At 32.0% G+C, this 27,060-nt stretch overlaps 5 protein-coding genes across 5 annotated transcripts; 1 reads left to right on the top strand and 4 right to left on the bottom strand.

Annotated features, from left to right (window-relative positions):
- Positions 1 to 1,081: 1,081 nt before the first annotated feature.
- DJ1D (Class I glutamine amidotransferase-like superfamily protein) lies at positions 1,082 to 4,879 on the bottom strand. Its single transcript, XM_022903663.2, has 5 exons — positions 4,802 to 4,879; positions 4,612 to 4,728; positions 3,887 to 4,327; positions 2,793 to 3,155; positions 1,082 to 1,558 (listed from the first exon to the last, which is right to left on the bottom strand). Exons 1-5 carry the CDS (start codon positions 4,865 to 4,867, stop codon positions 1,370 to 1,372), a joined length of 1,176 nt encoding a protein of 391 aa, XP_022759398.1. The 5' UTR covers positions 4,868 to 4,879; the 3' UTR covers positions 1,082 to 1,369.
- Positions 4,880 to 9,580: 4,701 nt separating this feature from the next.
- Positions 9,581 to 10,500, bottom strand: LOC111306348 (microsomal glutathione s-transferase). The gene is made up of 3 exons (XM_022904246.2): positions 10,235 to 10,500; positions 9,948 to 10,120; positions 9,581 to 9,863 (listed from the first exon to the last, which is right to left on the bottom strand). Exons 1-3 carry the CDS (start codon positions 10,415 to 10,417, stop codon positions 9,788 to 9,790), a joined length of 432 nt encoding a protein of 143 aa, XP_022759981.1. The 5' UTR covers positions 10,418 to 10,500; the 3' UTR covers positions 9,581 to 9,787.
- Positions 10,501 to 11,372: 872 nt separating this feature from the next.
- LOC111305820 (ARM repeat superfamily protein) lies at positions 11,373 to 17,838 on the bottom strand. Its single transcript, XM_022903660.2, has 8 exons — positions 16,648 to 17,838; positions 16,462 to 16,546; positions 15,359 to 15,455; positions 15,026 to 15,089; positions 14,883 to 14,939; positions 12,666 to 12,703; positions 12,474 to 12,555; positions 11,373 to 11,627 (listed from the first exon to the last, which is right to left on the bottom strand). The coding sequence occupies exons 1-8, from the start codon at positions 17,689 to 17,691 to the stop codon at positions 11,538 to 11,540; spliced, it is 1,557 nt and encodes a 518-aa protein (XP_022759395.1). The 5' UTR covers positions 17,692 to 17,838; the 3' UTR covers positions 11,373 to 11,537.
- Positions 17,839 to 19,523: 1,685 nt separating this feature from the next.
- PSY (PHYTOENE SYNTHASE) lies at positions 19,524 to 23,601 on the top strand. Its single transcript, XM_022903661.2, has 6 exons — positions 19,524 to 20,536; positions 20,655 to 20,705; positions 21,689 to 21,861; positions 22,428 to 22,663; positions 22,854 to 23,046; positions 23,295 to 23,601. The coding sequence occupies exons 1-6, from the start codon at positions 20,038 to 20,040 to the stop codon at positions 23,466 to 23,468; spliced, it is 1,326 nt and encodes a 441-aa protein (XP_022759396.1). The 5' UTR covers positions 19,524 to 20,037; the 3' UTR covers positions 23,469 to 23,601.
- A 1,243-nt stretch (positions 23,602 to 24,844) lies between these two features.
- Positions 24,845 to 26,631, bottom strand: LOC111306347 (glutathione S-transferase F11-like). The gene is made up of 3 exons (XM_022904245.2): positions 26,390 to 26,631; positions 25,870 to 25,918; positions 24,845 to 25,419 (listed from the first exon to the last, which is right to left on the bottom strand). The coding sequence occupies exons 1-3, from the start codon at positions 26,534 to 26,536 to the stop codon at positions 24,974 to 24,976; spliced, it is 642 nt and encodes a 213-aa protein (XP_022759980.1). The 5' UTR covers positions 26,537 to 26,631; the 3' UTR covers positions 24,845 to 24,973.
- Positions 26,632 to 27,060: the final 429 nt, after the last annotated feature.

The raw sequence follows: 27,060 nt of genomic DNA, 5'->3' as shown, positions 1-27,060 counted from the left end.
AGAGTTAAATCTCAAAATTTTAAAAAGCTATCACAAATAGAATTTAATACTCCTTTGTCTCAAAAATTTTTATTCTTATATTTTAGAGTTTTTTAAATTATTTATTTTTTTCATTGAAAACTTAAATTTTATTTTTATATTTTAAAATTATTTTTGTTATTTTGTATTTTTTATCATTAAAAATTTTAAAACATCAAAATTATAAAAAAGAAATTCAAAATCTCATACTATATAAATCAAAGAAATTTAAAAAATAAAAGATGAAAATCAACGAGGAAATAACAATGTCAGAGGAAGAGAATAGTGAGGAAGATGGAAGGAAGAGCCTCAACGACAGGTTATTAATCCAATTTAAATTTAAGCTCAAAGTTAATATAAACGTAAGTGGTAGATAAAGTGCATTGTGCTCACAGGACATAGTCCAGAGATATATGTAAGACATAACAGTTTAGTTTTCACAGATGGTAAAAGGGGTGCAACAACCTTAGAAAACAGCTTTCTAAAACAAAAGCGTTTGTCTTGATTCCTCGATTGTGAAATTGTTCTGTTGAGCAACAAAATCTTAATTTTGACCAAACCAAAGTGAAGACTGGATAAAGGATCAAATGAACTTAAAACCACAAAGGCCAACGAGATAAGCAAGAACAAACATGAACTTACACCGATCTTGAGTTTGTGTGACAGTGGTTAACAACTACCAGCTAATTTATCAATGTTGTTGATTTATAAAAATAATAATAGGTACTCCAATGACATATAAATCAAATTACCAAACATTCTCTTATTTCCATCGAAAATGGTAAGGAAACCTTCCCAAATGTAGAGGATCACAAAAAGCAAGAACAGAACTATTTGACAGGAGTATTTTAACTACAATTCTTGTTACCACACTATCACAACAAAGAATTATATAGTGATTTGTCAATTTATAAGTTCCATAAAATATTTTGAGTCCTACACAATTTATGATTATGATTGTGTAATTACAGTGCAATAATAATAATTATAAAAGATATACTCCCTATTTGACAAACCCCATTTGGAGTCTAACAACCAAGCAATGGCATAATAGATTCATCCATAACCAAAGTAGCACACCAAGCAGCTTTTATAGCACAAAACTAGAAACATCCTTATTCATCTCTTTGGTACACGAAGCAAGCCTATTACAAACAACAACGAGGGAAAAGGGGACAAAGGGGATAACCAGTTTGTGCCTTTTTGCAATCTTATTGGCATGTGACTGTGTTAGACCCTACTGGTTACATAACCAGTTGCGAGAATGACATTACATATTCACATAGATTTTATAACATCTGCCCCATATATGTATATAGACTTGCAGAGCTGATATCAAGATAAGGATCAACTAGAAGGAAACTTTAATACAGAGCAAAGCCAATAATTGAGAAATGAACTCTGGATGCCCAGGCCAAGCTGCTCCAGTAACCAAATTTCCATCAGTGAAGCAACGATCTATAGGATCAGGTTCTAACCAGGTTGCTCCTGCCAAGACAACGTTAAGTTTCACAGCCGGGTATGCAGTACATTTCCTCCCCTGAATCAGAAACCAGGTTAAAAATTACGAAATGGACAGAAAATAAGTTGATGGTCACAAATTTGCAAACAATTATAGTAAACAACACAACATGGCAGTCATTATATCACAAAATTTCCACATACTTTAAGCTTTGCTTGTTTGTTTCTTTTGCTACTCTTTTTGCTTCTAATAGCAAAAGGCAAAAAGTGCATTTGAAACCAAAAGCAAGCTTATGTTTTTGAACAATTAAATCTTGAAAATGTAATTTATGTCAATGAAAAATGCATGATTTTATTTTTACATGTAACAATGTATTTGTGTAGTAGGGATGTATGTATCTATGTATGCATGTGAACTTAACAAAGAAAGATCCCTAAAATATGTTGCCAGTAAATTGCATCATTAATCCTTAACCTTTTCATAATGTTTCATTATCATCTGTCTCCTAAAAAACTTGATGTTTTTATTCAAAACCTTTTCATTTTGTTCCAACTTCATTTATCTGCCAATACTTTGTGAACAAAAATTATCCATGACATTTTGATGGACATGCACATGACAAATTCCGTCCAAATTTTTAATAGTATGTTGATAGATGAAGGAATTTGAAATAAATTCAAAATGTTGTGGACGAAAATTTTGAGTTTTTTATGTTGCAAATGAAAAAGAAACTTTGCAAAATGATAACAGCCTAACAATGAAATTTACTCGTATGTATTTTTGTGGGAAAAATAACTTTCATATTAATTTTATTTATCTAGCATCAATAACTTCTAATTTTCCCACAAAGAAAGCCAATATGTGCATGAAATCATTATTATTTTTCAAACGATGTAAATATGGTGAAAGAAAAATCAAATGAAACCTCAAAAGCAAGGCAATTACTAGAAACATTATTAGAGTTACAAAAAACATGTTTGAAAGGAGAAAATACGGGCTCACATGCATTACATGTTAACCAACATTTTCACTAACTGCCAAGTCTCTGGCATAGTAATTATTTTATGCTGTAACAAGTGAAATCCATGTACGCTTACAGCATCATGTAACACCAAAAAAATACTCCCTACTTTAGTGAAATTAACAGATGGCAAAAAGAAATGGATAAAATATAGATAGACTTTATGATTTTTAGGTTAGAGTTGCAGATTTCCAAAATTGTTCTATGTAGTTGAAATCTAAATGCATGTCTATATGGTGAAGTTTTAATAATATGAAGTTCCTTCTTAACAATCAATGTCAAGAATACTACCTTGAGAACGCCAGCAGCAGCTAAAATCTGTTGCCCATGGCAAATGGATGCAACTGGTTTCCCGGACTCCATAAAATTCTTCACTAAAGCAATCACTTTCTCATCTAACGCTAAATATTCTGGTGCTCGACCCCCAGGAATGACAAGAGCATCATAGCTTGAGGCATCTATGCCCTCAAAGTTAGCTGTTAGAGTGAAATCATGACCTGGCTTCTCACTGTAAGTCTGATCACCTTCAAAGTCATGGACAGCAGTTGGGCAGGTATCGCCAGCCTTCTTCTTAGGACAAACTGCATCTACATAGCACCCCAGAGCTTGAAGTGACTGGAAAGGAACAGTTACTTCATAATCTTCCATATAATCCTGTAAATTAAGCAAGAGAGGCAATATGTTAAGATATTGTGACCAAGCATGTGTCTTTGTCACATATATCTTGGGAATCTCTTCTTAAATCCATGAAAATTCAGTCACAGGATGAATATTGCAGACAAAAGGAGAAATCAAATAACTTTCAAACAATGAATTCAGTAATTCAGTAGCAAACATGAAAGAAAATAGAACCCACCTTTACATACAGCAGAAGGAAAGCAAGCAAAACAAGAAGAGACAAGCCAGTGACAGTTAAACGATAGAGAACAGTAAACTTCTGATTTCATATTCCAATGATAGAGACCAAAAACGTGGACATAACAACTTTATAATTTACTAATAAGATCCAGTCTTTTTTTTCATTTATTCAAACTTCAAAACAATTATGCTACAGACTAACCCACCTAATGAACATGATTCCATGTGTAATGCAAATCAATCTACGGGTAACCACTTCCAGATCACATACATGAAGGCTGTTTATAGCTAAAATAGACCAACCTAGTTTGCACTTCAAACAGCCAGAGGAGAATGTTAACCAATATAAGTTTTGGTGCACAGGCTACTAGATCTATTCCCATCTCTAACTGGTAACATAAATATGCATATGTATATATTAATCACTGTGTTTGGAATATTACCCACTAACTCAAAGTCATGCGATAAACAAAAGTAATTCACCTAATGAGCGAAATCTAACTTGAATTCATTGAATGAGAAGTTACCCCACAAAGGAATAGGATCCTTTTGTTTGACGTGGTTATGACGCCTCCTAGTGCTTCCACAAAGAGCCTGATGAACTCGGGATGGCCATCATAGGTAGCACCAGTAATGATATTACCATCAACGACACAAGCTGCCATGGTATCAGGTTCAACCCACAACGCACCAGCAGCAATAAGTGCAGGTCCCACAGCCGGGTAAGCAGTGCATTTGCGACCTTCAACTGACCCAGCAGCAGCCAATATCAATTGACCATGACAAATTGAGGCAACTGGCTTTCCAGAATTGATAAAGTTGCGCACTAGGTCCAGAACAGATGCATTCATAGCAAGATATTCAGGAGCCCGACCTCCCGGTATAATCAAACCATGATATTTGGTGTGGTCTATTTCATCAAATGATGCATTCAGTGTAAAATTGTGACCCCGGGTCTCGGTGTAGGTCTGGTACAAGTGAAAATTAAAATAAAGAGCAATTAGGAACAAGAAGTGATTGTTAGAAAAAATGCTTAGAAATGCAATATTTCCAAAATAGTATTTGAGATATAAAGGATTTGAAAAATCAGAGATAAAAAGGATTACGAAAAAGGCAGTGATAGTTTGAGTTTGTAAGATAAAGAAGACAATATTATGATTGAAATATTTCATATCATATGAAATGGTAATTTTCATTAATTTAATTTAATGAATAGATATAAAATACAAAAGCAGTGCAGAGCAGAGGTGACCTGATGGCCGGAAGAATCATGAATAGCGGTGCGGCAAAAGTCGCCAGCCTTCTTGCCGGGGCAAACAGCATCCACACACACACCATAAGCCAGCAGTGCTTGGAAAGGGACCATCACCTAATAACAATAGTATTACTAATTAATTCATACTAAAAATTTCAAACAGAAAACAAAAGCAAAAGAGAAGAACCTCATAGTCCTCGGCGTAGTCCCCGCAGAGCAGCAAAACCCTTCTTCCTGACTTCGCATTCGCCATTTTTTCTCACTTGAATTTCCCACGCCCAATCCCTTGAATTTGTATTTGTTTGTTCGTGGACCGGAAATTGTCAGATGACATAGCTGCCCTCGTTTCTGCAAAATGGAGATTCGCATCTGGCTGTGGCAGTTGCGTCATTTTACCCAAGCACATGAAACCCAATAAAACTAAGAGATTAGAATCAGAGGAAATCTCATATATTCCGCTGCCGCCCATTATTTCGTGTTTTTTTTAATAAAACCCGAACAAAATACTCGATGGACAAATCTCATCCACTCATTGATTACAATTTACGAATAGAAACCTGGTGACAATCTCATATTATATTTCCACCGCAATTCCAGAATGTACTTTTATTTTCCAACATAAAATTATGAGAAAAATGGTTTTTCATCCTCCACTCGTTTTTTTTTACTAGTTATCTATCTTACCATGCAAAAATTTTATTTATTTATTTTCAATATTGTATTTACCAATAATTTTATCTCTCAAAATTTTCTAAATCTCACTCTTAAATTAGTTTATCAAATTTTGTCGCATCCAAAAAAATAAATAGTTGATACATTATTGTAAAGTCAAATAAAACGTTATTTTTAACAAATTTGAAATTTTATATATAAATATAATTTTTTTATTTTTCAATGAAATTATAAATAATAACAAAATTACAGCCATACTCAAATAAGGAAAAAACTACTTCCATCAGTGTAAGATCAAAATAAATGTTTTAAATCTTAATTATTTTAATTAAAAATAAATAAATATAATTTATATTTTGTAACTTAATCACCACTAGTCAAGAGATACTATAAGCCCATTTGGATGCAATCCTTATAGTATTTAATTTTATCATTATAACAATTAATTTTATTTTTATTATTATTTTTAATTTTATTAAAATTAGTTTTACAATTTATCCAAATAAACCCTATATCTATCTAAAAGAAATATTAAAATTAAAACAAACATTTGGCATAAGACCCTAATTATTTTTTTTCTCTTTATATCTCTATTTTTAATTTTTCCAAAAGATTATCTTTTATTTTTTTCATTAAAAGACAAATTTTTTAACTCAAATTTAAAGATATAAATTTATAGAACTAATATGTATACTTTATAATATTTTGATTTTTTCATAAAAAAAAATAATATTTTTATTAAAAAAATTAATAATAAAGCAGAAAATATATGAAATTCAAAGGAAACCTCGTCTATCCGATAAATATAAACTAACATATTAGAGATATAGATGCAAATGAAAAAAGTATTGATTGAATACTTCATAAATAAATTTGGTTAAACCGCATTTATATTCTTTCATGAAACTTAACAAATGAGTTCAAATAATATTTTTAGGTTCAATTAATAAATAAATCAAAAATAAATATATATAAATTCGAATTATTTATGTTCATGAATAAATTTAATAAATTATTCTCAAACAAACTCAATAACATGCCCGATAATAAATCAATGGTTATTTTTGTTCAAATCAATTTATTTTTTAATTAGTTTCCACATATCTTCTTACTCTATTTAAGGTTATTAAGTTTAAGCCATAAATTAATTTCAATGTGTATTCCAAACTTTATGCATACTTTAAGCTTTCGTTTGGTAGAGTCCAAAAAAAAAATAATAATAATAATAATCTATTGGTTGAGCTATGCTATAAAATAACATATATTGTTATATAGCCCATCCATTACATTGGAACTTTTTCCTTCTTTCCTCTTTTCTTTTATTTCCTTCTTACCAAATAGAGTCCGACTTCATTCCATAAAAGATTTTGTTTTTGACATTTTACTATTCACCTTTGATTTTCTATTAAAAATTTATTTTCTTTCAATTATTTTTAGCAAAAATAAAAACCAAAAATTAAAAGCTTCTATAGAACATAATCTTAATATACTAAAATATATGATATATCCCGTATAAATATTATTTATCATAATCAAGTGTAAGAAGTTAAGTTATTTGATCAATGTTTCTTCATTTTATATTTCTAGAGTTAATGTCATAGATAATTTTAAAAATATAATAAAATATTTAATATAGTATATAAATTTTAAAAATATTTAATATGATAATTAAATTATAAGTTTATTAATCAATGTAATACTCATATTTAATGTGATTAATTTCAAATGATGACATATAAAAAATAAATAATCATTTAATAAATCAAATTAATTAACAGATTCATAATCCATATATCATATTAAAGACTTTAAAATTTTTATATTATATTAAATATTTTATTATAATTTAAAAAAATTCATAATATTAAACCTTTTCTTTAATATATGATTACTAGATACAATTAAAATGACAAAAGAAAAAAAGAAATACCATGATTGCATGTTAAAAAAAAAATTATTCATTTTTTTTATTTTAATAAAGTTATATATAAAAATAATTAATATACTACATACATTTTATTTTTATTATGAAAATTTACCTCATCGGATATCAATCTAAATCCGACCCTAGATCAAGTGAATTGATTTTAACTTTAATATCTTATTACACAATTAAAATCTTGATTTAATATTTATGTCATTGAAAAATAGGAATAACATATCTTAAAACTCAATTGTAAATTTTGTAAAAATATAGTTGCAAAGCTATTTTTTATATGCATAAAAAATGACATGAGATAGATCTGAAAATATGAACAAGAGAGGAAATCCACACGTTAAGGGACAGTTTGGATTCAAACGGAGGGCCAGTCTGGTCCAGTGAGGGGCACTTTTTTGGCTTCAATCGCCCCGATCATCTGTTTGGATTTACCTTCAGTGTGGCATCACACCAACCCATTTCTCCAGCCAACCTGAGAGATATGGCTCTAGCAGTCAACTGGGATTTTTTTTCAATTTTATCCCTGATCTAATAACAATTGCCACATCCTTATTTTTTTTATTTAAAAAATTAAAAAATTATTTGTTTTAATTTAATATAACATATAAATTTTATTTTTATGTAATAAATTAATAAATAAATATAGAATTTAATATTATATTATTATTTTAATTAAAATAAATAATGATGTTATAAAAATGAAAAACAAATATCCTTTGATGTATTATTATATGTATTAAATTTTAATTATTTATTAATAAAATTATTATTTGATATAAAAATAATTTAGTTATTTTCACTTATTTATTAATTTTATAAAATTTAAATAATATAAAATTATTAATCTAATTTCTTTAATCTTTATTATTTTATTTCACTATAATTTATCTCATCACATAATTACATTAAAATTCAAATTTATATTTTTATATATTAATTTTAATCTCATTATTATAATAATTAATATCATTAAAATAAATTACATTATCTATCCAAATAATGGTAACAATCCCACGTTGCGCGTGAATGAGAAGTGGGCCAGCAGTTATCTCTATATAAACCCTCCCTCTGACAATTCTAAATTATCAGAGAGTAAAAAATGGGTCCACACGTAGTATCGTCATTAATTGTTACTGGCCATATTTGGTCAATGACATTAAATGGGGTATTTATTTTTGATTCAACGGCATCTTGGAGGTGCGGTTGCCAACAAAATTTGTGAAACTTTGCGCCAATAGGAACTATACATTCATTTACATGTCAAAGCAGCAGCATGTTTAGAGAATTTAAGCAGCGTTTTTTCACTTATGGTTGGCTTTCAGCTCCAGCGAGACGTTAGTTTAAGCGGCCTTTTTTCAACTGATGGTTTTAGTTCCAGCGAAGAGTCGGTCCTCATTTTTTTTTTCTTTTATTTTTTTATTTTATATTAAAAAAACAAAAATGTTCTGTTTAACTTTTCCTTTTTCTTTTGATTTTTATTTAAAAATTACTAAATAATTTTATTAATTTATTATAATAAATAAATTAATTAATAAATACATTATGAATTAAAAATAAACAAGTCATTTTATTATATAGTAAATTATTTATTAATAAAATTATTATTTTTATAATTATTTTTAATTTTATAAAAGTTAAATAATTTAAAATTTTTATTACATTTAAATTTTAATTTAATATTCTTCAACATTATTTTTCAAACAATTGCAGAGCTTTAATTGATAGCTCCATTCCTTAATAAAAAAAAATTTGAGAGCTCGGTAAAAGTTCGTGTTCAGCTAAATTATCGAGTTTGAACATAAGTTTTTTTATTTGTTTACAAAAAGGAAAAACTTTAATGAGTTTTTTAAGAGAAATTTATAAATTTTTTTCTTAAAAACAATTTAATACAAATTTTAAAAAAGTTAATTAAATTTAATATAAAAATTAATAATATATATAAAAATTATTTATAACTCAAATTTAATTAATACTTATTTAACAATAAAAAATTTATTAATATTTTTATTTAAAATATTTATCTTAAAAATTTATATCATAATTTATTATTTTACCCAACCGATACCATTCTACTTATCAATTTTAATTTTGATTTTAGTTAAAAAGTACACAATCTTTGCCTAAAAATCATCGTCTAAGTCCTTTTCTCCAAAGACGAATCCGAACGAAGTGTTTTGTTTTTCATGTTCGTCTTTCAGTTCGCCTTTACGGGTTTCTGCCAATTCGTCGAGCAAATTTCTGAATAGGTTGAAAAAAAAAAAATCAAAGTCATTAGTTGGACATTAGTCACCATTCTTGCGTTATTCCTTACTATTTAATTGATTGAAACATACAAAACAAATTGTAATTGGAAAGTGGACCGGAAAGCAAGGGATTGATTCATGAATGTCAACAACATCAGACCTCAACTAAAAATGAAAACGTCAAAGATCGAACATACGTAACTCATCAGATCAGTACAGAAAACTAAAGACCGAAGATTAAAAACTTGTTTTATTTATTTTATTGGCATAATTGAGAGTTCAGTAAAAGAAAGACGGTCTGTGCGAGCGAGCATCTCGATCATCGTCGAAGCAGATTTATTCCGAATGAAAGATTGCATATCAAGAGGCCCAGCAACGCCAAGAACCCATATTTCCTGCACATCATTATATATTTTTTAAGGATTATTAATAATTATTAAAAAAACAAAATATAAAAATAAAAGAGAAAGAAGAAATACCCAATATTGAGACGGTTCTGGGGATCTCCGGTGGCATAGCCAGTGAAGTAGAAATAACGGGTAACGATGTAGAGTAGCCCCACCGCAGCGCAGACGCAAGGATGGCCCATCCCTCCCAATACCATCAGTATGAAGAACATGGGCATCATCTCCAGTGAGTTCTGGTGCCCTCTCTGCAATTTTTTATATTTTTAATTCAATTAAACTTATTATTATTACTAACAAGACAAAGCCAAAGCCAATTCCAAATCCAAAATGACAAAACAAAAAGCAAAAAAAGAAAAAACCTGAACACAGTTGAAGAGCTTGGCATCTTTGTTTTCAGATTCGAGAGCGTAGAGGGTTGGGTAATTAACCTTATACTTCTTGCGAGCTTTCCCCACTTGGAAAGCCATCCAAAAGTTGAGAAAGCAGTAAAGGACCACCACTATCACCACATATCCGTATTCTTTTCCCAAAAACTCCACCATCTCTCCAAACCCTAAATCCAATACTAACAAGGATCTTCCTATTTATTTCTCTTGCTTTTCCTTCTCTTTTTTTTTTGTAGAATATCCGTTGCTGTAATACCCATCCTCTATTTATCAATCATCCAATCGCCAGTGGTTTCTGGATTCTTCTATTCTATTCTATGGGATTCCTGACTTTCTCTCCAAGTCTAAACCCCACCCTTACACGTGCTCCTTTTTTTTTTTTTTTCTTTATTGCACATTGTAAAATAAGTTAAACCCGAGGATTTGCTATTCGTCTTTTCGTTTTGCTCCTTCACAACCAAGCTCATTGTTATAAATAACTATAATTTTGCAACTTGATTTTTTCAGAAAATATATAAATTATTATCTGAATAAAGAAATTTTGTAAATTGATATCTAAATTTTCGAACCGGCTATTAATCCAATGATATTTTGATCAACAAAATCATATAACATATATCACGAGTAAAATAAAAATTTAAATAATTTTGACTTTTTAGATGAAAGCCAATTGGTAATTCGTGGTTGGTGATAAAATATTAATTTTTATACCAAAATTATATTAATAAATTTTTTATTTATTTAAATGAAAAAGAATCAAAAAGGAAATTTGGATGGAAAAAACAGGTATAGAAAGGGAACGGAAAAAAAAAAAAAGATAACGAAAGAGTGATAATATTTAAAGGTCGCTAATGAAATTAAAAAATTTTATTGAGGATATATATAAAAAATTCATAAAAAGAAATAATTTTTTATTACATGTGAAAATTTTAAACGAAATCAGAAAAAACAATTTAAGAAGATTAACTTATATTTGTATCTTTAATTTGTTATTTTTTTTTTAATTTCAATAAATAGGATAGTGTTGCTTAGCAGTTAGCACTCACATTATTTAAAAAGAAAAATCCCATTTTCTCTAACTTGGTTACACCAAGATAAAACCCTGCAAAAGTTGTTTAAAAGCATTGGAGTGGAGGTTGTAATTAAATCGGAATGTTGTTCCTAACATGTCTCGCATTGGGGGCAATTTCACAATCTGGAGAAGCCTGCCTAATTGTATAAGCATGGATTCAGTTTCACAATGCACATCCAAGCTAAGTACAAAATCAGCTGACAATCAAAAGGATGAGATAATCTTCTGGATCCTTGTCTGTGCTCGCTCCTTCTCTTCCGCTCCATCCAGGTCACCAATATTATCATGATATTCCTGTGTTAGAAAATTAAATACCCAAGAAAAAGGAAAGGAACGCAAAGCAATATGAGATGCTGCACAGCTCAAAATATCAAAATTAAATACGTCACCTCCTGATCCAATCCATCTTCCCTTGTGTTCCCAACACACCCTTGACACAAAATACACCTTCCCCATAGAGAAGAGATCAAAAGCCTCCATATGCTTCATCACCTAGGGTTAGTAAGTAGCCAAGTAGGTTTTAAATATTTATTTTGTATTCAACTTCAGCAGTTTCCTCCAGTATTTCTTTGGTGTGATTCAATAATATTTTAACTTCATTTTTTTATCAGACTTTCTATCCAAGGTGGGTTCCTCCATTTTACAGCTGTTATGCTCTCTTCAGGATGGTGTGAAGCAATTTCTAACCCCATGTGTGAACCCCTTGGGCTTGAGGCCATATTATGAGCGCAATCTACGTGTATGCCTGGATCTTTGTACTTTTCTTCTAATTTTTTTATTTTCAAAGCCAGTTTGAGAGTTAACACCAGCCATAAGTCATTTCTATAACCCTAGGGTGGGCATCTCTTAAATCCTAACCAAATACACATCAAAATAACCTTAAAGGTTCAACCTCGAACATTATATCACTGTTTACTGCCACCAGTATCTAGGCTTATTGCTTATTTGCTTTTCCACCCTCAAAGCCAAGCTTGTACGAACAAATAAGACTGAAATAGTGCAATGCCTTTTTATCAATTCTCGATATTTCCTCTATAAAACAAGCCTTAATGATGTATTTTACCAACAAGCTGGCATGTAACTCATGTCTGTCTAGAAATTCTACAACTGGAATACAGTTTTGAGGGGAAAAAGAAGTACCTGAAGTATATCCTTGATATCTTTCTTAGTAAGCTTCTGCTGCTTGAGTAGTAATTCAATTCTTGCTCTCATTTGAGGGTGTCTGCATTGTATTCAATAAACTCAATTGAACAAAGTTCAAAAAGAACAAAGACTACAAATCAAGCAACATAATAAATAGACATGAACAAGAAAAAGGCGCAAAAAACTTACTCAGAGCACCAAAGATGACCCAAAATAACAGCAATCAACTGCAATTTGAAAAATAGATTAAAACAGATAATATCTAAACACATTGGTTAATTACATTGGTTAATAAGATGTCTACCAATAAATATAATTAATTTAGAATAGGAGATTACAGCTACGTTTGTTTGACTAATAGAAACCGAAATTTTCTATTCAAACCAAATATTAGAAATATTAGACATAAAAGATTTATCTGCCAATAGGATCATCTTTAGTCTTAAGCATAGATATATCAATGTAGTACACTGTTAATCTCACTGTAGCCACTTGGTTTTGTTGTTTTTACAGTATTTATGTTGATTCTCCAATATATTATGCTGCTCCCGTGCAATAACATAGTGTTAAGTACCCATGAACTCATTTTATTTGTTCACTCTTAAGATATAGAAGGACCTTTCTTAAAACTTTTAACAATTTTCAATTCCAATAGTATAACACCAATGATACAAATATGGACTAATGTGATCAGAATTACTTGAGAGAAACCAATTAAACCATTATTATATTATCAAGAAAAACTTACAAGAGAGCTAGGTGATTAGGGTTTATGGCAGTTTTTGCATTTGAATTCTTGAGAAACCAGAGAAGTTTGAATGAATAAGATAAGGAAGAGATTCCCAGGCTTAATACTTAGACTTTCTTTGCAGTAAGTCACACCTAAGGTTAATTGCATTACACAGTAACAAGAGTAATGATCAAGGAGATTCTCTAATAATAATTCCAAGTCTCCAGAGAAAGATTATGTTGATATATATATGTATATATATACTCCTAGAACATACCACTTTTTGTCCAATAAGAGTGACAACTTTAACATACTCATAGACTCTAATTGGAAACTATCAGGGACGCTAACAAACTTGACTTTAAACAATAGCTAAACTATAATAAAAACCCAATAACATGAGGAAAACCAAAAATAAGATTGGCATGATGGTAAAATAAGCCCATTGGTCAAATTTTTACTTAAACCCTTGCCACTTCATTTGATGCAATCAAGCCGTCAAACTACTATTTTGGTGCAGTCAGACCCAAATTGAATGCTGATGTCAGTAACAACACTGTAATTCCTCTACAGCATCCACTTAATGACGTGGCAAATACATGCAGATATAATTTGATGATGAGTCAATTATCATGCGATAAATAAAATTTAAATTAATTTAATTTTTTAAAAATTTTAATTAATTAAACTTAAAAATAAATTGACAACCCCTCAGATTTTTGCTCCCTTTACTTTGGTCTCCTTTCCCTCAGCATCTCACTACTACCGGAGGCTCTTGGCTTCACCGATGGCTATTTGTTTCAGTCTTTATCCCTTCTTCTTTTCTTTATTTTCTCACTCTATCTTTTCTTTGCTTCCAGCCAAGACTCTCCATTTCACTCTAACACTTTTCTTCTTCTCCCAACACATCCCACAACCTCTACACTCCATGATGTCGAATATCTAGAACCCTCATAAAGTATTATTCTTCAAATCCCTCATCACCCATCTCCAAAGCCTCCAAATCACTATTTCAATTTTAAACCTGTTTTCTTTAGAATTTCAGATTATTAGTATATAAACCTTAGTCTTCCAAGCTGTCCTACATCAATAGCTACCAAAAGAATGGAAATCAAAAGGAAGAAAACCAGGTAGTATATCTGTTGGCCATTTAATGTTAACCCACCGTTACTAAAAAAAAATTATATAAATAAGAATTTAGGAAGTCAAAGCAATATAATTTTGGCTAGATAATTTGAAGTTTATACACAATTCCTGAGGTTTAAAAAAATACAACAAGGAGTTAGGGCTTCTTGTGTTCACAACTTTGACAAGAAAAGAAGTTAGACGGCAAGCCCCCTAGAAATAATATATATTATATTCCTCATCAAGAAAAATAAATAAATACTAATAACAAACGAAACAAAAAACTACACAATCTTGGATAACTGTGTCAAAAATGTATGACGCTAGCAAACAACTTGTCCAGGCCTGTTTAATGGCTAAATTCATGATAAATATACAGCCTTTAAAGCAGTAAATAAATCACACATGCAAACCATTTATGCAGGATCAGCTAATTCCACTGCAAACATCTGTAAAAAGTCAAAAACAGACCTGAAGAGCTCTTAAAAACCTCCCCTCCTCAGGCACCCCAAAAAACAGAAAAAAAGACAGTGAGTGAGAAAGAGAGAGACCTGAAGAGTGTAAAGTCCAGATTCAAGTTTCCTGTTGTACTTTTCCTCTTCATCCATCTGCAAAATGCAAGCCATTAGCCATTTTATAGAGGAAGTCTACTCAAAGTTGAATGCAGACTAGAAAAGTAAGGCACATGGATTACCTCTAAATCATCAAGTTCAAGTTGCTCCAGTCTTTGTGTCTCTGCTCTAACTCTATCAGAATATCTGCATGATGTTAAAAACCATAATATGTGAACATTAGTCATAGAAGAACATCTCTATGCAAACCTTCATGGATGTGGCACACACAACCGTAGCCTATCTTCACAATAAGAAGAAAAATATTATTCTTAATTAGTACAAATACCCATGCCATGCCCTTGCATGAACAAGAATCGCTTTGCATATTAATGCAAACAGTAGAAGAAACTCAAGACTCTAATCATGTAATTTTGAGGTGTTAAAAGAACAAAACAAGAGAACTAAACCAATACCTTATATATAATTCCATAAGGCGGTCTATCTTCTCACACTCGTTCTCAACAAACTTACTTAACAACCTTTCCCTTCTAGAACCTCTCAAAATTCCACCTGGAAAGAAAACAAGAAGCATCAAAATGATGCTTACTAATGTTTATGATCTATATGCTTCAGAACTTGTGAAACGAGTAATGCAATCTCCTTATGTAGCTAAAAATTATTTGCAATTAACTGGTAATCATCGACAACAGTGATAAGCATATGCATGGTGTCACAGGCACACTATCAATAACCAGGTTGGACCACATAAAAATGCAACAGCTCATTTCAAAGTATAGTAATAATGTCATGTTTATATAAAAATTGAAAATAGTTCACTCTTGTTGTTATTTAAGTTTCCTTAATTTGCCAGCAAGAATTTTCTGACAAAACCCAAATCAGACAAAGGCTGTAACCACGGCCCAATTATTTAATTCTGTTCAGGACTAAGTTATCAAGTCTTCAATGGGAACTGGGAGGGTTAATAAAATGGGAAATGACTACCTCCTATTCCTAATGGACCTACCAACAGGAAAAGTGATTCTAATCTGCTTATTGATTATTGGTACAATCAATTGATACATAGCTAGGTACGACTTGAGAAGGAAACTATACAGAACATATTTTTTTCCCACCTCTTCTTAACTTTGCAGCCGATTCAACAGCAATATGTAACTAATTTAGCCATATGGAAATTGAGAGTGAACTCTTCACCCGTTGAAGTGGGTTGTAGATTTCAGAATCTCACAACATTCATCCAAGCTCAGTATGAAAAATTAGAAGTAATATTATTTGACTCAATATATCAAAGGGGCGAGAAACATGTAAAGAAGAGAGAACAGAAAGTATTTCTTATCAATTTTATTATCAAACTTCCTAAGACCAGAAAAAGTAATAATCTCCCTTTTTTTTAAATATTACCATACATTCATACCAAGGACATCGATGAGAAATGAGAATATAATGATTTTATCCATAAACCAGCTACATACTTTTAAGTATAGTTTGCCAGGTAGCAGCTTAGTCATATTATTATACAAATATGAATATCCTAAAGATGTTTCACTTGCCTGCTTACCAAATAATGATGCAATTAGGGATACAAGGCGCTCCTCCAACTCCTCTTGGTACCTTTCCTTCTTGTTCTTCTTACTTATAGGAATCTAAAAAAAGCAAGAGAAAATGGCATAGTGTTAGGTACCGCTTGTAATTAGACAGGGATAAGCGCTCAAGATACAAACACAAAGAGAGATGAAGCACTTGCCTTACCCATGAAAGCAGCAAAGGCAGTCTTCAATCCCAAAACATCCACAAATCGCTCACAAGCAGGCGGATACTTGGTCATGGAAAAATCAAGTGCCCTGATGGCAGAGGCATAAGCAGATTTTTTCTGTTTCATAATAATAATCATCAACTCCACCCCTTCGGCCTTAACGAACCTCTCCTTGTTCTCCAATGGCATCAATAAACAACACAAGCAATCAAACAAATTCTCCAGCATTTCCTCTTCATCGGATGTTTTGGGATCCTTTGATTTATACATAGCCACCGCCTGCAAAACCACGTCCACGCCGTTCATTTGTCCTAATCTCTTCTGATTGGCTGTGCTGTTTTGCAGCAATATGGCCAATATCTCCGATGCATACTGCTTATTACTATCGAATTCCCTCGCTTTAATCTTCCCCAACAACCATCTCAACAACTTTGTCCTCTCGCAGACCAACTCCGCCACTGCTGGCTTCACCTCTATCATGTTCTCTATGCTGGCCAATGTATTGTAAACAGCACTCATTTCATCAGGGTCCTTGTCAGACAAGCGTTGCAGATTCTGGACCAACAGCTCCAACACATTGTTCTCGATGAGGGAATCGACCAGAATCCTGGCAGGCTCGTCGTTGTCCTCCAGAACATCCTCGTCCGTCAAATCCTCTAGCAAATGCACAACGTCGATGGCAATGTCGGTGTTGTCGTGGGACAAGAGATTGAGAATGGAAGGGATGGCATTGAGATTGACCAGCTCAGGGTACAGCTCAGGGGCTCCAGCTAGAATCTTCAGCTTCTCGAGCTCCTCGTGCAGCTCCACTTCGGAGTCAGCAAAGCGGTCCGGTTGGTCAGGGTACTTGAGCCGGGCCTCGATGTTCTCCTTTAAGCGCCGCTCGAAGGAGAGGACAAGCTTTTTGAGGGTGCGGAGGTCAAGTACTTCGACAGTGTTTTGGGATTTCTCGACGGCTTCGAGGAGGGAAAGGTCCACCTCCACCTGGTTGCCATCGTCTTGTCGCTTTCGTTTCAAAGGATTGGCGACTTCCATGTTGGAATTCCGCTGCCTGCTCGTAGCCTTACCTATGCTGCTCACGGCGTAGTATTCGGTGAGGGCAAAGGAGGAAATCAATGGAGTTTCGGTTAAGCGTTATTCTACGGTGGCCTAGGGTTGCTTGGTCTCCCGAATGTTTGCCCTACTACTTTGTTTTCCGCATTTCTCATGTAACATTTGTTATGCGAGAATTACTGATCAGGTAATGAATTCATAATTATTACTCTACTTTAGCTATAAAAATTTTTTTATATAAAATTATTTAGAAGAAAACAAAAATAGTTTATTTTTGTCTTTATTTTAAATTTAAGTTGATCACTGGCTCCAAGCAAGGACGGCTATATGATGAGATTGATGGAGAACGGCCAAGGCCTCCTTAGATTTGTTGTATTTATCTCGTGTGGATTAACATAATCAATTTATTGCCCAATTAAATTAGATTAATGTCAATAACATATATATTTTTTATTTTTTTAATGATTATTAAGAATGATAATATTTAAAGTTATATAAAAGAAATTTTAAAAAGATAATTTAAAAGTTATTAAATTTTAATAAATTAATATTTTATATAATATTTATTATTTTAATTATATTGATATTTTTAAAATATAAATTATGTTTAAACTAATTTAGAATCATTTCGAATTAATATTTTTATATCATTTTGAATTCAAATTCTTAATTTTTTTTATTAAATCAAACTGAATTTCAAGTCAAGCATTTATTTGGAGTTCATATTGTTGATTTTTTTATTACATATGTCAAATTTTATTTAAGTAAAAAAATATTTTGAATAAAGTTCAATTTTGCAAACTTTTATCAACTTAAATTATATTTTATACATAAAATGATAGATATGATAAAATGATAATTATTTTATATTATGTTTTATTTATATCTAAAAAAAATATTAAAATTGTAAGGAGAATTAATCATCCACTTATAAAATGATTACTTCCAAAATAAAAAAAATTATTTTTAATCAATATGATTAAACTTACATATTTTATTATACATTTAAAATTTATATCAATAATTTAAATTATATAAATTAAAAAAAATAATTTTAACTAATAAATAAATTATTATATCTTAATTATTGTATATATCAAATATAGGATAAAATTATATTATTTAATTTAATCTTATTTATAATATCATCTTATCCTATTATATTATAATTTTTTATACCAATCATATTTTTAATATATACCCTTTAGTCCTATTTTTTTAAAATAATGAAATGGTCTATTTAAAAACTCCTATTAAAGTGATAAATTTGCAATTGATTCATAATAAAATCGATTTTATATAAATATGGATAAATTTTATTGTTAATCCGGCTGTATTATAAGAATTTTTAAGTTAAAAAAGGAGGAATTTAAATTTAAAATAAGAGTTTATATACTAATTATTGAATTAAACATATACGTACAATATGCAAGAATTTTAATAAATATTTTATCAATCCTAAAAGAAAATACGTCACAATGTCAAAAAAAGGAAATACTAAAGTGATCTACGAAAAAAAGGGACCCATACTTAGTGAAGTGGAATCCTAGTCCTAGCACAAGTCCAAGTCCAGCATAGTATGTGTGTGAGCTGCGAAGTGACACGTAGAAAAGGCCAGCTTTTTCCGCTTTTGCCAACCCGGGATCTCTAATCTAATCTAATCAAGTCCAATCTATATTCCCACTCGCAGCTTGCCATATGTTCCTTCTACTGATTTCCGATAACGTATCTAATCTGCCCCTCTTTTTCTTATTGGTCCAAGAATGTCCGGATCCAACCATTTTCCCAACACACTCAGCATCCCTTACAAAAGTGTAACAGCACTGTCCAAATCCGGACAAACCTCTCTCCTTTTATTCTCCGTTACTATACTATTTGTAACCCAAAAACAATGAAAAAACAAAATAAAAACAAAGACTGGAAATTCTGGAATATTGGAGGAGAGTTGAGTGGATCAGATTGAGTGGCCATTGTTACTTTCTCCATTGATGTTGACTCCATCTTCAATTAATTCATTCTAAAATCGTAACTCTCCCATTGCCAAGTAGCCAACAAAAAGGTGAATGCCTTTTCTATTATCACTATCTTCATTCCTTGCTTTTCTTCACTGACAAAAAGCCAAGCCAGCTAGAATCGATTTCAGACTGCCTAGACGGAGCTTTTTCTTATACATATTCTGTATTTCTAACTACTAACTAAAACCTACTTTGTTTTAAGACGTTTTCAATTGTTTTCCATTTGTGGCCGCTTTCCTTTTTACCTTCATACAACATAAACTTTTTTTCTTTTACAAATTAAAAGGACAGCTCAAGCTCAACCGGTTTCAACATGCCTGCAAAGTTGCTATGGCTTGTACCTTCCCAATCAGACTTGGGTTTCATTCATTTATCCCATGATGGAAACCGGTCCTTAGCTTCGTCCAGATTTGTATCCCCACATATGAATTCGTTGTTCCGGTACACAGCAAACAAGGATAAAAAACAGAAATGGAATCCAAATTTTTATTCTTTCAGGACAGATCAGAGGTATCCATGCATAGGTAGTTCTGGTTCAGAAAGCTTAAGCAGCAAGGTCCTTCTAGTATCAAGCATGGCAGCTACTAGCTCAGCAACGGCAGGAGAAATGGCTGTCTCCTCAGAGGAGAAGGTTTACAACGTGGTCTTGAAGCAGGCAGCTCTGGTTAAAAGGCAGTTGAGACGTAGTAGTGGGGATCTTGATCTTGATGTTAAACCAGATATTATTTTGCCTGGTACTTTGAACTTGTTGAGTGAAGCTTATGACCGTTGTGGAGAAGTTTGTGCCGAGTATGCAAAGACATTCTATTTGGGTTAGCCTTTTCGTTCCTGTTATTCAGTTGGACAAATTCTATTATGAGCTTTGGGTGGGAATTAAAATCAAGTATTTAAACGCATTTGGAGTTCATCTTTATTGCTTTGCCCTTTCAGGAACTTTGCTGATGACCCCTGAGAGGCGGAGGGCTATTTGGGCAATCTATGGTAAGTTTATCATGACCTCTGCTTGTATTCGATGTCATATGGTTTACAGAATATCGAAGTATGATTAAAAAAGGTATAACAATTGATAGTTTATTTATGAACCTTATTGGCACAAGTAATTTCTGCTTTTGTGCAACTCATGATTCTTTTGATTGTTAACTCTCTTGTTAACTTGTGTCTGACGGTAAGGTTGAAGGTGAGCATGCTGTTGCTAATATCCTAAGATTGCATGTTCTCTCTGTAGTGATATGGAGCCATTTGAACAAGTGTAGCACGATCTTTTTAACTTCTAATTATATCTTCTTTGTCAACTATCATGAAGAATAATTTTGCAAGGGTGCTGTGATCATGCTGCATATGAGCCCTGCTATTTAATCATGCTTGAAGATTTCTCCTACATAAATATGACTTTTATCAGTAGAATATCCACAACAAGGGTTTTCTATGGTGTCTCATCAGCATTTTTGAGACCTCTATGCAGGTTCTCACCTCATAGCAACCCTGAATACTATTGTAGTTCAGTTGTAAGGCATGCATATGTGGGAGGAGGAGATTACTTTCCCTATTTTCTTTTAACTCAAAATAATAGTGGTTAATTTATATATACAGGCACAAAATAATGTAATGTTTATCTCATTCACCTATCCTGCCAACGTTCATACTTGATCCTAGTCAGAAATGCTTTTCCTATGCAGCCAACAACATTTGGGGACAGTGCTAGGTCTACTTAGAAACATAATGTGTTAGTCTGTGAAAAATTCAAATCTCATTTATCGGTTAGATAGTCCATAATAGGTCCAAAAACTTGAGCACTAGTAATTTCTAATCCATTGGTGGTCATCAGGTTAATTTTCTTAATAATTTTTTCAAGCTTCTAGAAAATATCTATTGTGATCGATTTCAAGTAATGTCTAATAGATGACTGTAAGCTGAAGAAGCAGAAATTTATTTCTTCATTTCTTGTGATGTATGCACATATACAGTGTGGTGTAGGAGAACAGATGAACTTGTTGATGGACCAAATGCACCGCATATAACTCCAACTGCTTTAGATAAGTGGGAAGCAAGGTTGGAAGATCTATTCAGAGGTCGTCCCTTTGATATGCTTGATGCTGCTTTATCAGACACAGTTAATAAATTTCCCGTTGATATTCAGGTTAGCTTGAGCTGATTTACTGGCAGTCTCAGTTTCTTTCAGTATTATGTCATTTCACTTGTATAGGTTGTTTGTGCTTAGCCTAAATATGAACTAAACAGCTTCTACTTGAATTGTACTAATACTATATAACATCAAAGTATTATATCGCTATCCACAGTTCATTTTCCACTATTTCTTTTAGTATTGTACTTTTTTTTTGCATTAGTTTCAAATGTGCCGCTGAGGAATTAAGCCTGTGAAGTGGTTCAATCCATAAACTTGTCTGCTTTGCCCCTGCATATACGGATCATTTATTACACAAAGCCCTGGTGCTTACTCTCTTTTTTCTTTTATTATTATTATCATTATTACTTTTTTGGAAGAGGGGCTATTTGATTTTGAAGCAGTGAGACAAATTAATAATGTTAATCTTTATAGCCTTTATCATTTCTCCTGGTTTCCCCGCTTCAGCATGGCTAACAAGAGTTTTGAGCTAAATAAAAAAAAAAAAAGGCATAGCCAAGGAACATTGGTCTATTTGATTGTTAGAGCTTGTTAACTGCTTTATAATTTCTTATTTGCAGCCTTTCAGAGATATGATCGAAGGAATGAGGATGGACCTTAGGAAGTCAAGATACAAAAACTTCGATGAACTATATCTCTATTGTTATTATGTTGCTGGCACTGTAGGGTTGATGAGTGTTCCTATCATGGGCATTGCACCTGAATCTCTAGCTACTACGGAGGGTGTCTATAATGCTGCATTGGCATTAGGGATTGCAAATCAACTTACTAACATACTTAGGGATGTTGGTGAGGAGTAAGTACAGAGTTCTATGTACTGAGATCTGCAATTTTTAGGGGTCTCATTGTTCAAATTGTTTTACAGCTCTGCTACTGATCTTAATATTGTCTTCATTCTCTTTTTAATGAGAAGAAGAGTTACTCGTAAGTGATTCTTTGTCCGAAAATAACTCAAGATTTTCTCCTCTTTCTCTTTCTTCCTGCAGTGCACAAAGGGGAAGGATTTATCTACCGCAGGATGAATTAGCTCAGGCTGGACTATCAGATGAGGACATTTTCGCTGGAAAGGTTACAGATAAGTGGAGAAACTTCACGAAGGAACAAATAAAGAGGGCAAGGATGTTCTTTGATGAAGCAGAAAAAGGAGTGACAGAACTGACTGCATCTAGTAGATGGCCGGTAAACAATCACAACACTTATACTGGAATAAGATAACTTGGAGCATAAGAATCACTAAGCCAATTATAATGAATGAAATGGAGTTCTCTCTACTATTTGTTATACATGTTGTGATGTGACATTTTGTGCAATGTCAATGAATTGCTGCTATAAGACTAAGATATACACAGAGAAAGATGCAAGGTACTTAAGGTCAGGAAATTAAAGATGCGTAAAAATTAGGGACTGATCTTCCTGCAATATTGCAGGTTTGGGCATCATTGCTGCTTTATCGGCAAATACTAGATGAGATAGAGGCCAATGATTATAACAACTTCACAAAGAGAGCTTATGTAAGCAAAGCCAAGAAATTAGTTGCTCTGCCAGTTGCATATGCAAGATCCCTCAACAACTTCTCTTCCCTGCGTAAGGCACAGACTTAGTATGTATGTAAAACGATGAAAGCAATGTAAATAGTAAAAAGGAAAAAGAAAAGAAAACCATGCTTTTACATTTGAAATTACCATGATGCAGCAGCAAGTATTAATCAAAAGGAGATCAGCAAGCAGTTTCTTACTTGCATTGTCAATTCAAGTCTCTCGACTGTAAATAAATTTAAAAATGGACAAAACATTTGTTGAAGTTAGACCTCTTCAAGACCCACCAGCGGATGTGGCTTGACTCGAGCTTGAGTTTGAAGATCATTTTCAAGAGGCTCACAATATTATTTTACCAATAAGACATTACTTTTTATTTAACTTTAATTTGAAAATTTCATAGTGCCTCATCTAAATGCATTTATAGTTATAGCGGACATGCTATACGGGCTCAAATGAAACATTTATCATAGCTCAAGGGCTCATTTTGTCATTATGCCCTCTAAATTTTGCAACTTAAGTTGGATACCAAAAATCAAAATGAAATTTCGCTAAAGATTCGCTAAAGATTCAAATGAAGAGGTGATAGCCACACACACACACACACACACACACACACACAAATATATATATATTAGTGTTGATATATATTATATCAACGTTAACATAGTCAATCAGTTATAAAATTGTTTATAAATTCAGGACTGTGGCCAGTCCAGATGCTGAATCCATATATTCAAAAGCCCCGCACATCAACTCAGTCCAACAATTCTTTGGGTCCAAGCTTTTTTACCGTGTTAAAAGCATAGGAACATATCCCATGAACCGTTTAAGTTGTAAAAGTTAGTATAATTATGTTCATAATCTGGCATTTAGGATTGCCGTGAGGCCCAAAATATGCCACTTAGATATATTTAATAATACCATATTAAGATTTTCGTAGTCATATATATAGAATTTAACTTGTTTTTTTAGGACTTTTACACATTTAATGATCATATTATGCCATATGTAATTCTAGAGGTACATTTAGGGGTTTAGGGTTTATGACGTGCTGCTCATATTATGCCATGTAACACTTGTATCTTTTTTTTTTTTTATACATGCGTGAAACTTGGGATATTTAACTGGACATTATTGCATGATTCACTTAAGCAAAAAAAAATGTGTATTATAATCCCAGAAAAAATTAGGAGTTAATTTTGATTCTTTTTATATCTCGTACTCATATTTCTAAATCAAGTTCTTTAATAATAATAAAAAAAAACTTTTAGCTTTGGAAATGGATTTTGATTTTCATATATAAAAATTGAATGATGGATCCATAAATCGAAGTTCACAGGAGCAAGAGGTTGTTACAATGACATATTATAATATCTTACCCTAATACTATCCTCATGTGATTAATGGATTGATTTGCTATTGTTGTAGCCTTTGAGGTCCAATAACGTGGAACTTTTGGTTTTCCATTTCTATCTTATACTTGTTTAAAAGCATACAAAAGATTTGATACGTACGCAACAAGTAGAAAATGTAAAGGTGAAACACACTGTAGTAAAGTAATTAAGTAATTAGCTAGCGAGCTTCGTTAGCTTCTTCGAAGCGGATCGGTTGGAAATAGCCTCCCACCATGGTTTGACATGCTTCCTTTGGGCCACCAAGTGCCCCATTCCAGCGTCGTTGACCAAGTATCTAATGCCTGGTAGATGGGTCAGATCAGCCAAGGTGAATGAATCTCCAGCAAGATAGTTGGAGTAGGACAAGCGTTGTTCGTAGATGTCGAACACTTTCCCCAGCTTTTGCTCACAGCTGTGCACCAAGGCCAAGTCGCCATGCTTTCCCATTCGTGGCAAGATCACTAGTTGAAGGACCAGATTGTAGACCAAGTCATTGAAGTTGTGTGCTTCCACTTCAATCCACTGATCCACCACTGCTCTTTCTTCCAAGGAGTTTCCCAGCAGGTTTGGACCACGATCTTCATACTTGGCAGCATAGTACCTCATGATTGCCCTGGACTCTGCCAAAGCCCAAAGGGCAATTTTTTTTTTTTTTTTGAACAAACCAAATGGAATCGTGAAACCCCGTATCTTTTCTTATACGTGTCAAATTCCATTAGTTATTATATTAATTTAAATGTAATCTAATAAGACATATGAATTAATCTTCTATATTGGCAGAGAAAAAAATCTAAAAACTTAAGATAATAATTCATGAAATGTCTAGTTTAAAAACTATACAAGTAATATATGTTGGATGATATGGAAATGAATGTAATTAAACTTGTTTTTGAGAGGAGGAAACGGATATGAAACAAGCTCTTGCACTATCGTTAAGTCAAATGCTGGGTACTACATTATTTGTTTATATAAATATTGTATTAATATTAACGAATGAATAGATTAAAGTTGTTTAATGCGCATGCATGCTTATATATTAAGCTAGATAACATCATCAAACAGAATCTTACCAAAAAGTTTCAAGTCATCGTCCTCTATGGCCGGAACTTGTCCAAACGGCTGCACAACAAATATTGTGAAATTTTAAGTAAGATATAGACAATTAATTTGTGGGATTATCATATATATATATATATATTATACTCCCTTTGTTTCGAATTTAATCTTCTCTTCTGACTTGGTATTAAGATTAAAAAAAAGCTCTAATTTTAGTACTTTTATTTCTAAAATAAAATTATAACATTGATAAATTATAAACTTTAAAGTCAAAAAAATTAATAAAATTTAATATATATGAAACATAAAAAATAGAGTTTTAAGTTTCCAAAAAAAAAAAAAGGTAAAGTACCAAGTAAATAAATTTTATAAGATGCAACTATTAATTGAAAATTGTTGTTATAAATGGTGAGAGTATAAAGATGCATTGAAAAAAAAAAAAAGTTTTTCTTTTTTTTTTTTGGAAATAAAATTATAGTAAGATTTGGCTACGAAGGAACAGTAATTATTGAGAAAGAAAAAGGATGGAGGTACTTGACGGAGGAGGAAATCGGGTCTCTTATGCTCTCCTGCATCAAGATCGACGTGAACAATCTCGAATTCAACATCCTTCTCAAGAAGACAGGCCATCACTCTCTGGGGACAGGCTGCCCTCAGTGGACCATAAACTTTCACTACCATTCCCTAATAGTACCACTACTACTATTATTATTATTATTATTATCAATGTTAAAGGAAACAAAAGCAATGTAGATTTTTTTTTTTATTTTAAAGTGTGTTTCTTCAAGCTCTTCTTACTTGCTTATTATATATACATAAGTATACAAGTGATGGATGAAAATTGGAGTCAATGGGCATGGGGGTTGTCACATGTATCTTCCCGATCAATTTGTTTAATCTTTTCATTAAAAATCAAGACTGGGGGTTGTCACATGTGCCAATATCAATATGATTCATATATCATCCTCCGGTGGGTCAATACAACCAAATCAAAAGTCTCCTTCAATATAATTCACTCACCACATGCATGCCAATTATAGGTCTTTTTAATTTCTTCTTCTCCTTCTAAATTTACTCTTCATGGTTACCCTAAACAGCAACTCCACTACTACACTTGAATGCTCCAACCAATTTAATTGATGCAAGTTTTAATCAACCTAACTTTCTTATTCCAGTAATAATATTAATAATCTATTCCTACCCTA

Source organism: Durio zibethinus, chromosome 21 (assembly GCF_047325235.1).
Source record: "Durio zibethinus cultivar Kanyao isolate XHJ-2024 chromosome 21, ASM4732523v1, whole genome shotgun sequence".
Taxonomy (NCBI): Eukaryota; Viridiplantae; Streptophyta; class Magnoliopsida; order Malvales; family Malvaceae; genus Durio; species Durio zibethinus.
This window is presented reverse-complemented; position numbering and strand designations above follow the sequence as displayed.

What these genes read in the sequence shown, in the direction of transcription:
- DJ1D (XM_022903663.2), bottom strand. Translation starts at nt 4,867, where the DNA reads ATGGCGAATGCGAAGTCAGGAAGAAGGGTTTTGCTGCTCTGCGGGGAC. An exon ending in ACTACGCCGAGGACTATGAG is followed by an intron (nt 4,729 to 4,801) that starts GTTCTTCTCTTT and finishes TATTGTTATTAG; the next exon opens with GTGATGGTCCCTTTCCAAGC. An exon ending in CTGCTGCTGGCGTTCTCAAG is followed by an intron (nt 1,559 to 2,792) that starts GTAGTATTCTTG and finishes TTTCTGATTCAG; the next exon opens with GGGAGGAAATGTACTGCATA.
- LOC111306348 (XM_022904246.2), bottom strand. Translation starts at nt 10,417, where the DNA reads ATGGTGGAGTTTTTGGGAAAAGAATACGGATATGTGGTGATAGTGGTG. An exon ending in AGCTCTTCAACTGTGTTCAG is followed by an intron (nt 10,121 to 10,234) that starts GTTTTTTCTTTT and finishes AAAAAATTGCAG; the next exon opens with AGAGGGCACCAGAACTCACT. An exon ending in CAGAACCGTCTCAATATTGG is followed by an intron (nt 9,864 to 9,947) that starts GTATTTCTTCTT and finishes AATGATGTGCAG; the next exon opens with GAAATATGGGTTCTTGGCGT.
- LOC111305820 (XM_022903660.2), bottom strand. Translation starts at nt 17,691, where the DNA reads ATGGAAGTCGCCAATCCTTTGAAACGAAAGCGACAAGACGATGGCAAC. An exon ending in CTGGACTTTACACTCTTCAG is followed by an intron (nt 12,704 to 14,882) that starts GTCTCTCTCTTT and finishes TTCAAATTGCAG; the next exon opens with TTGATTGCTGTTATTTTGGG. An exon ending in GGTCATCTTTGGTGCTCTGA is followed by an intron (nt 12,556 to 12,665) that starts GTAAGTTTTTTG and finishes AATACAATGCAG; the next exon opens with ACACCCTCAAATGAGAGCAA.
- PSY (XM_022903661.2), top strand. Translation starts at nt 20,038, where the DNA reads ATGCCTGCAAAGTTGCTATGGCTTGTACCTTCCCAATCAGACTTGGGT. An exon ending in GGCTATTTGGGCAATCTATG is followed by an intron (nt 20,706 to 21,688) that starts GTAAGTTTATCA and finishes GCACATATACAG; the next exon opens with TGTGGTGTAGGAGAACAGAT. An exon ending in CTTAGGGATGTTGGTGAGGA is followed by an intron (nt 22,664 to 22,853) that starts GTAAGTACAGAG and finishes TTCTTCCTGCAG; the next exon opens with TGCACAAAGGGGAAGGATTT.
- LOC111306347 (XM_022904245.2), bottom strand. Translation starts at nt 26,536, where the DNA reads ATGGTAGTGAAAGTTTATGGTCCACTGAGGGCAGCCTGTCCCCAGAGA. An exon ending in CCGATTTCCTCCTCCGTCAA is followed by an intron (nt 25,919 to 26,389) that starts GTACCTCCATCC and finishes TTTGTTGTGCAG; the next exon opens with CCGTTTGGACAAGTTCCGGC. An exon ending in CGATGACTTGAAACTTTTTG is followed by an intron (nt 25,420 to 25,869) that starts GTAAGATTCTGT and finishes GGGCTTTGGCAG; the next exon opens with AGTCCAGGGCAATCATGAGG.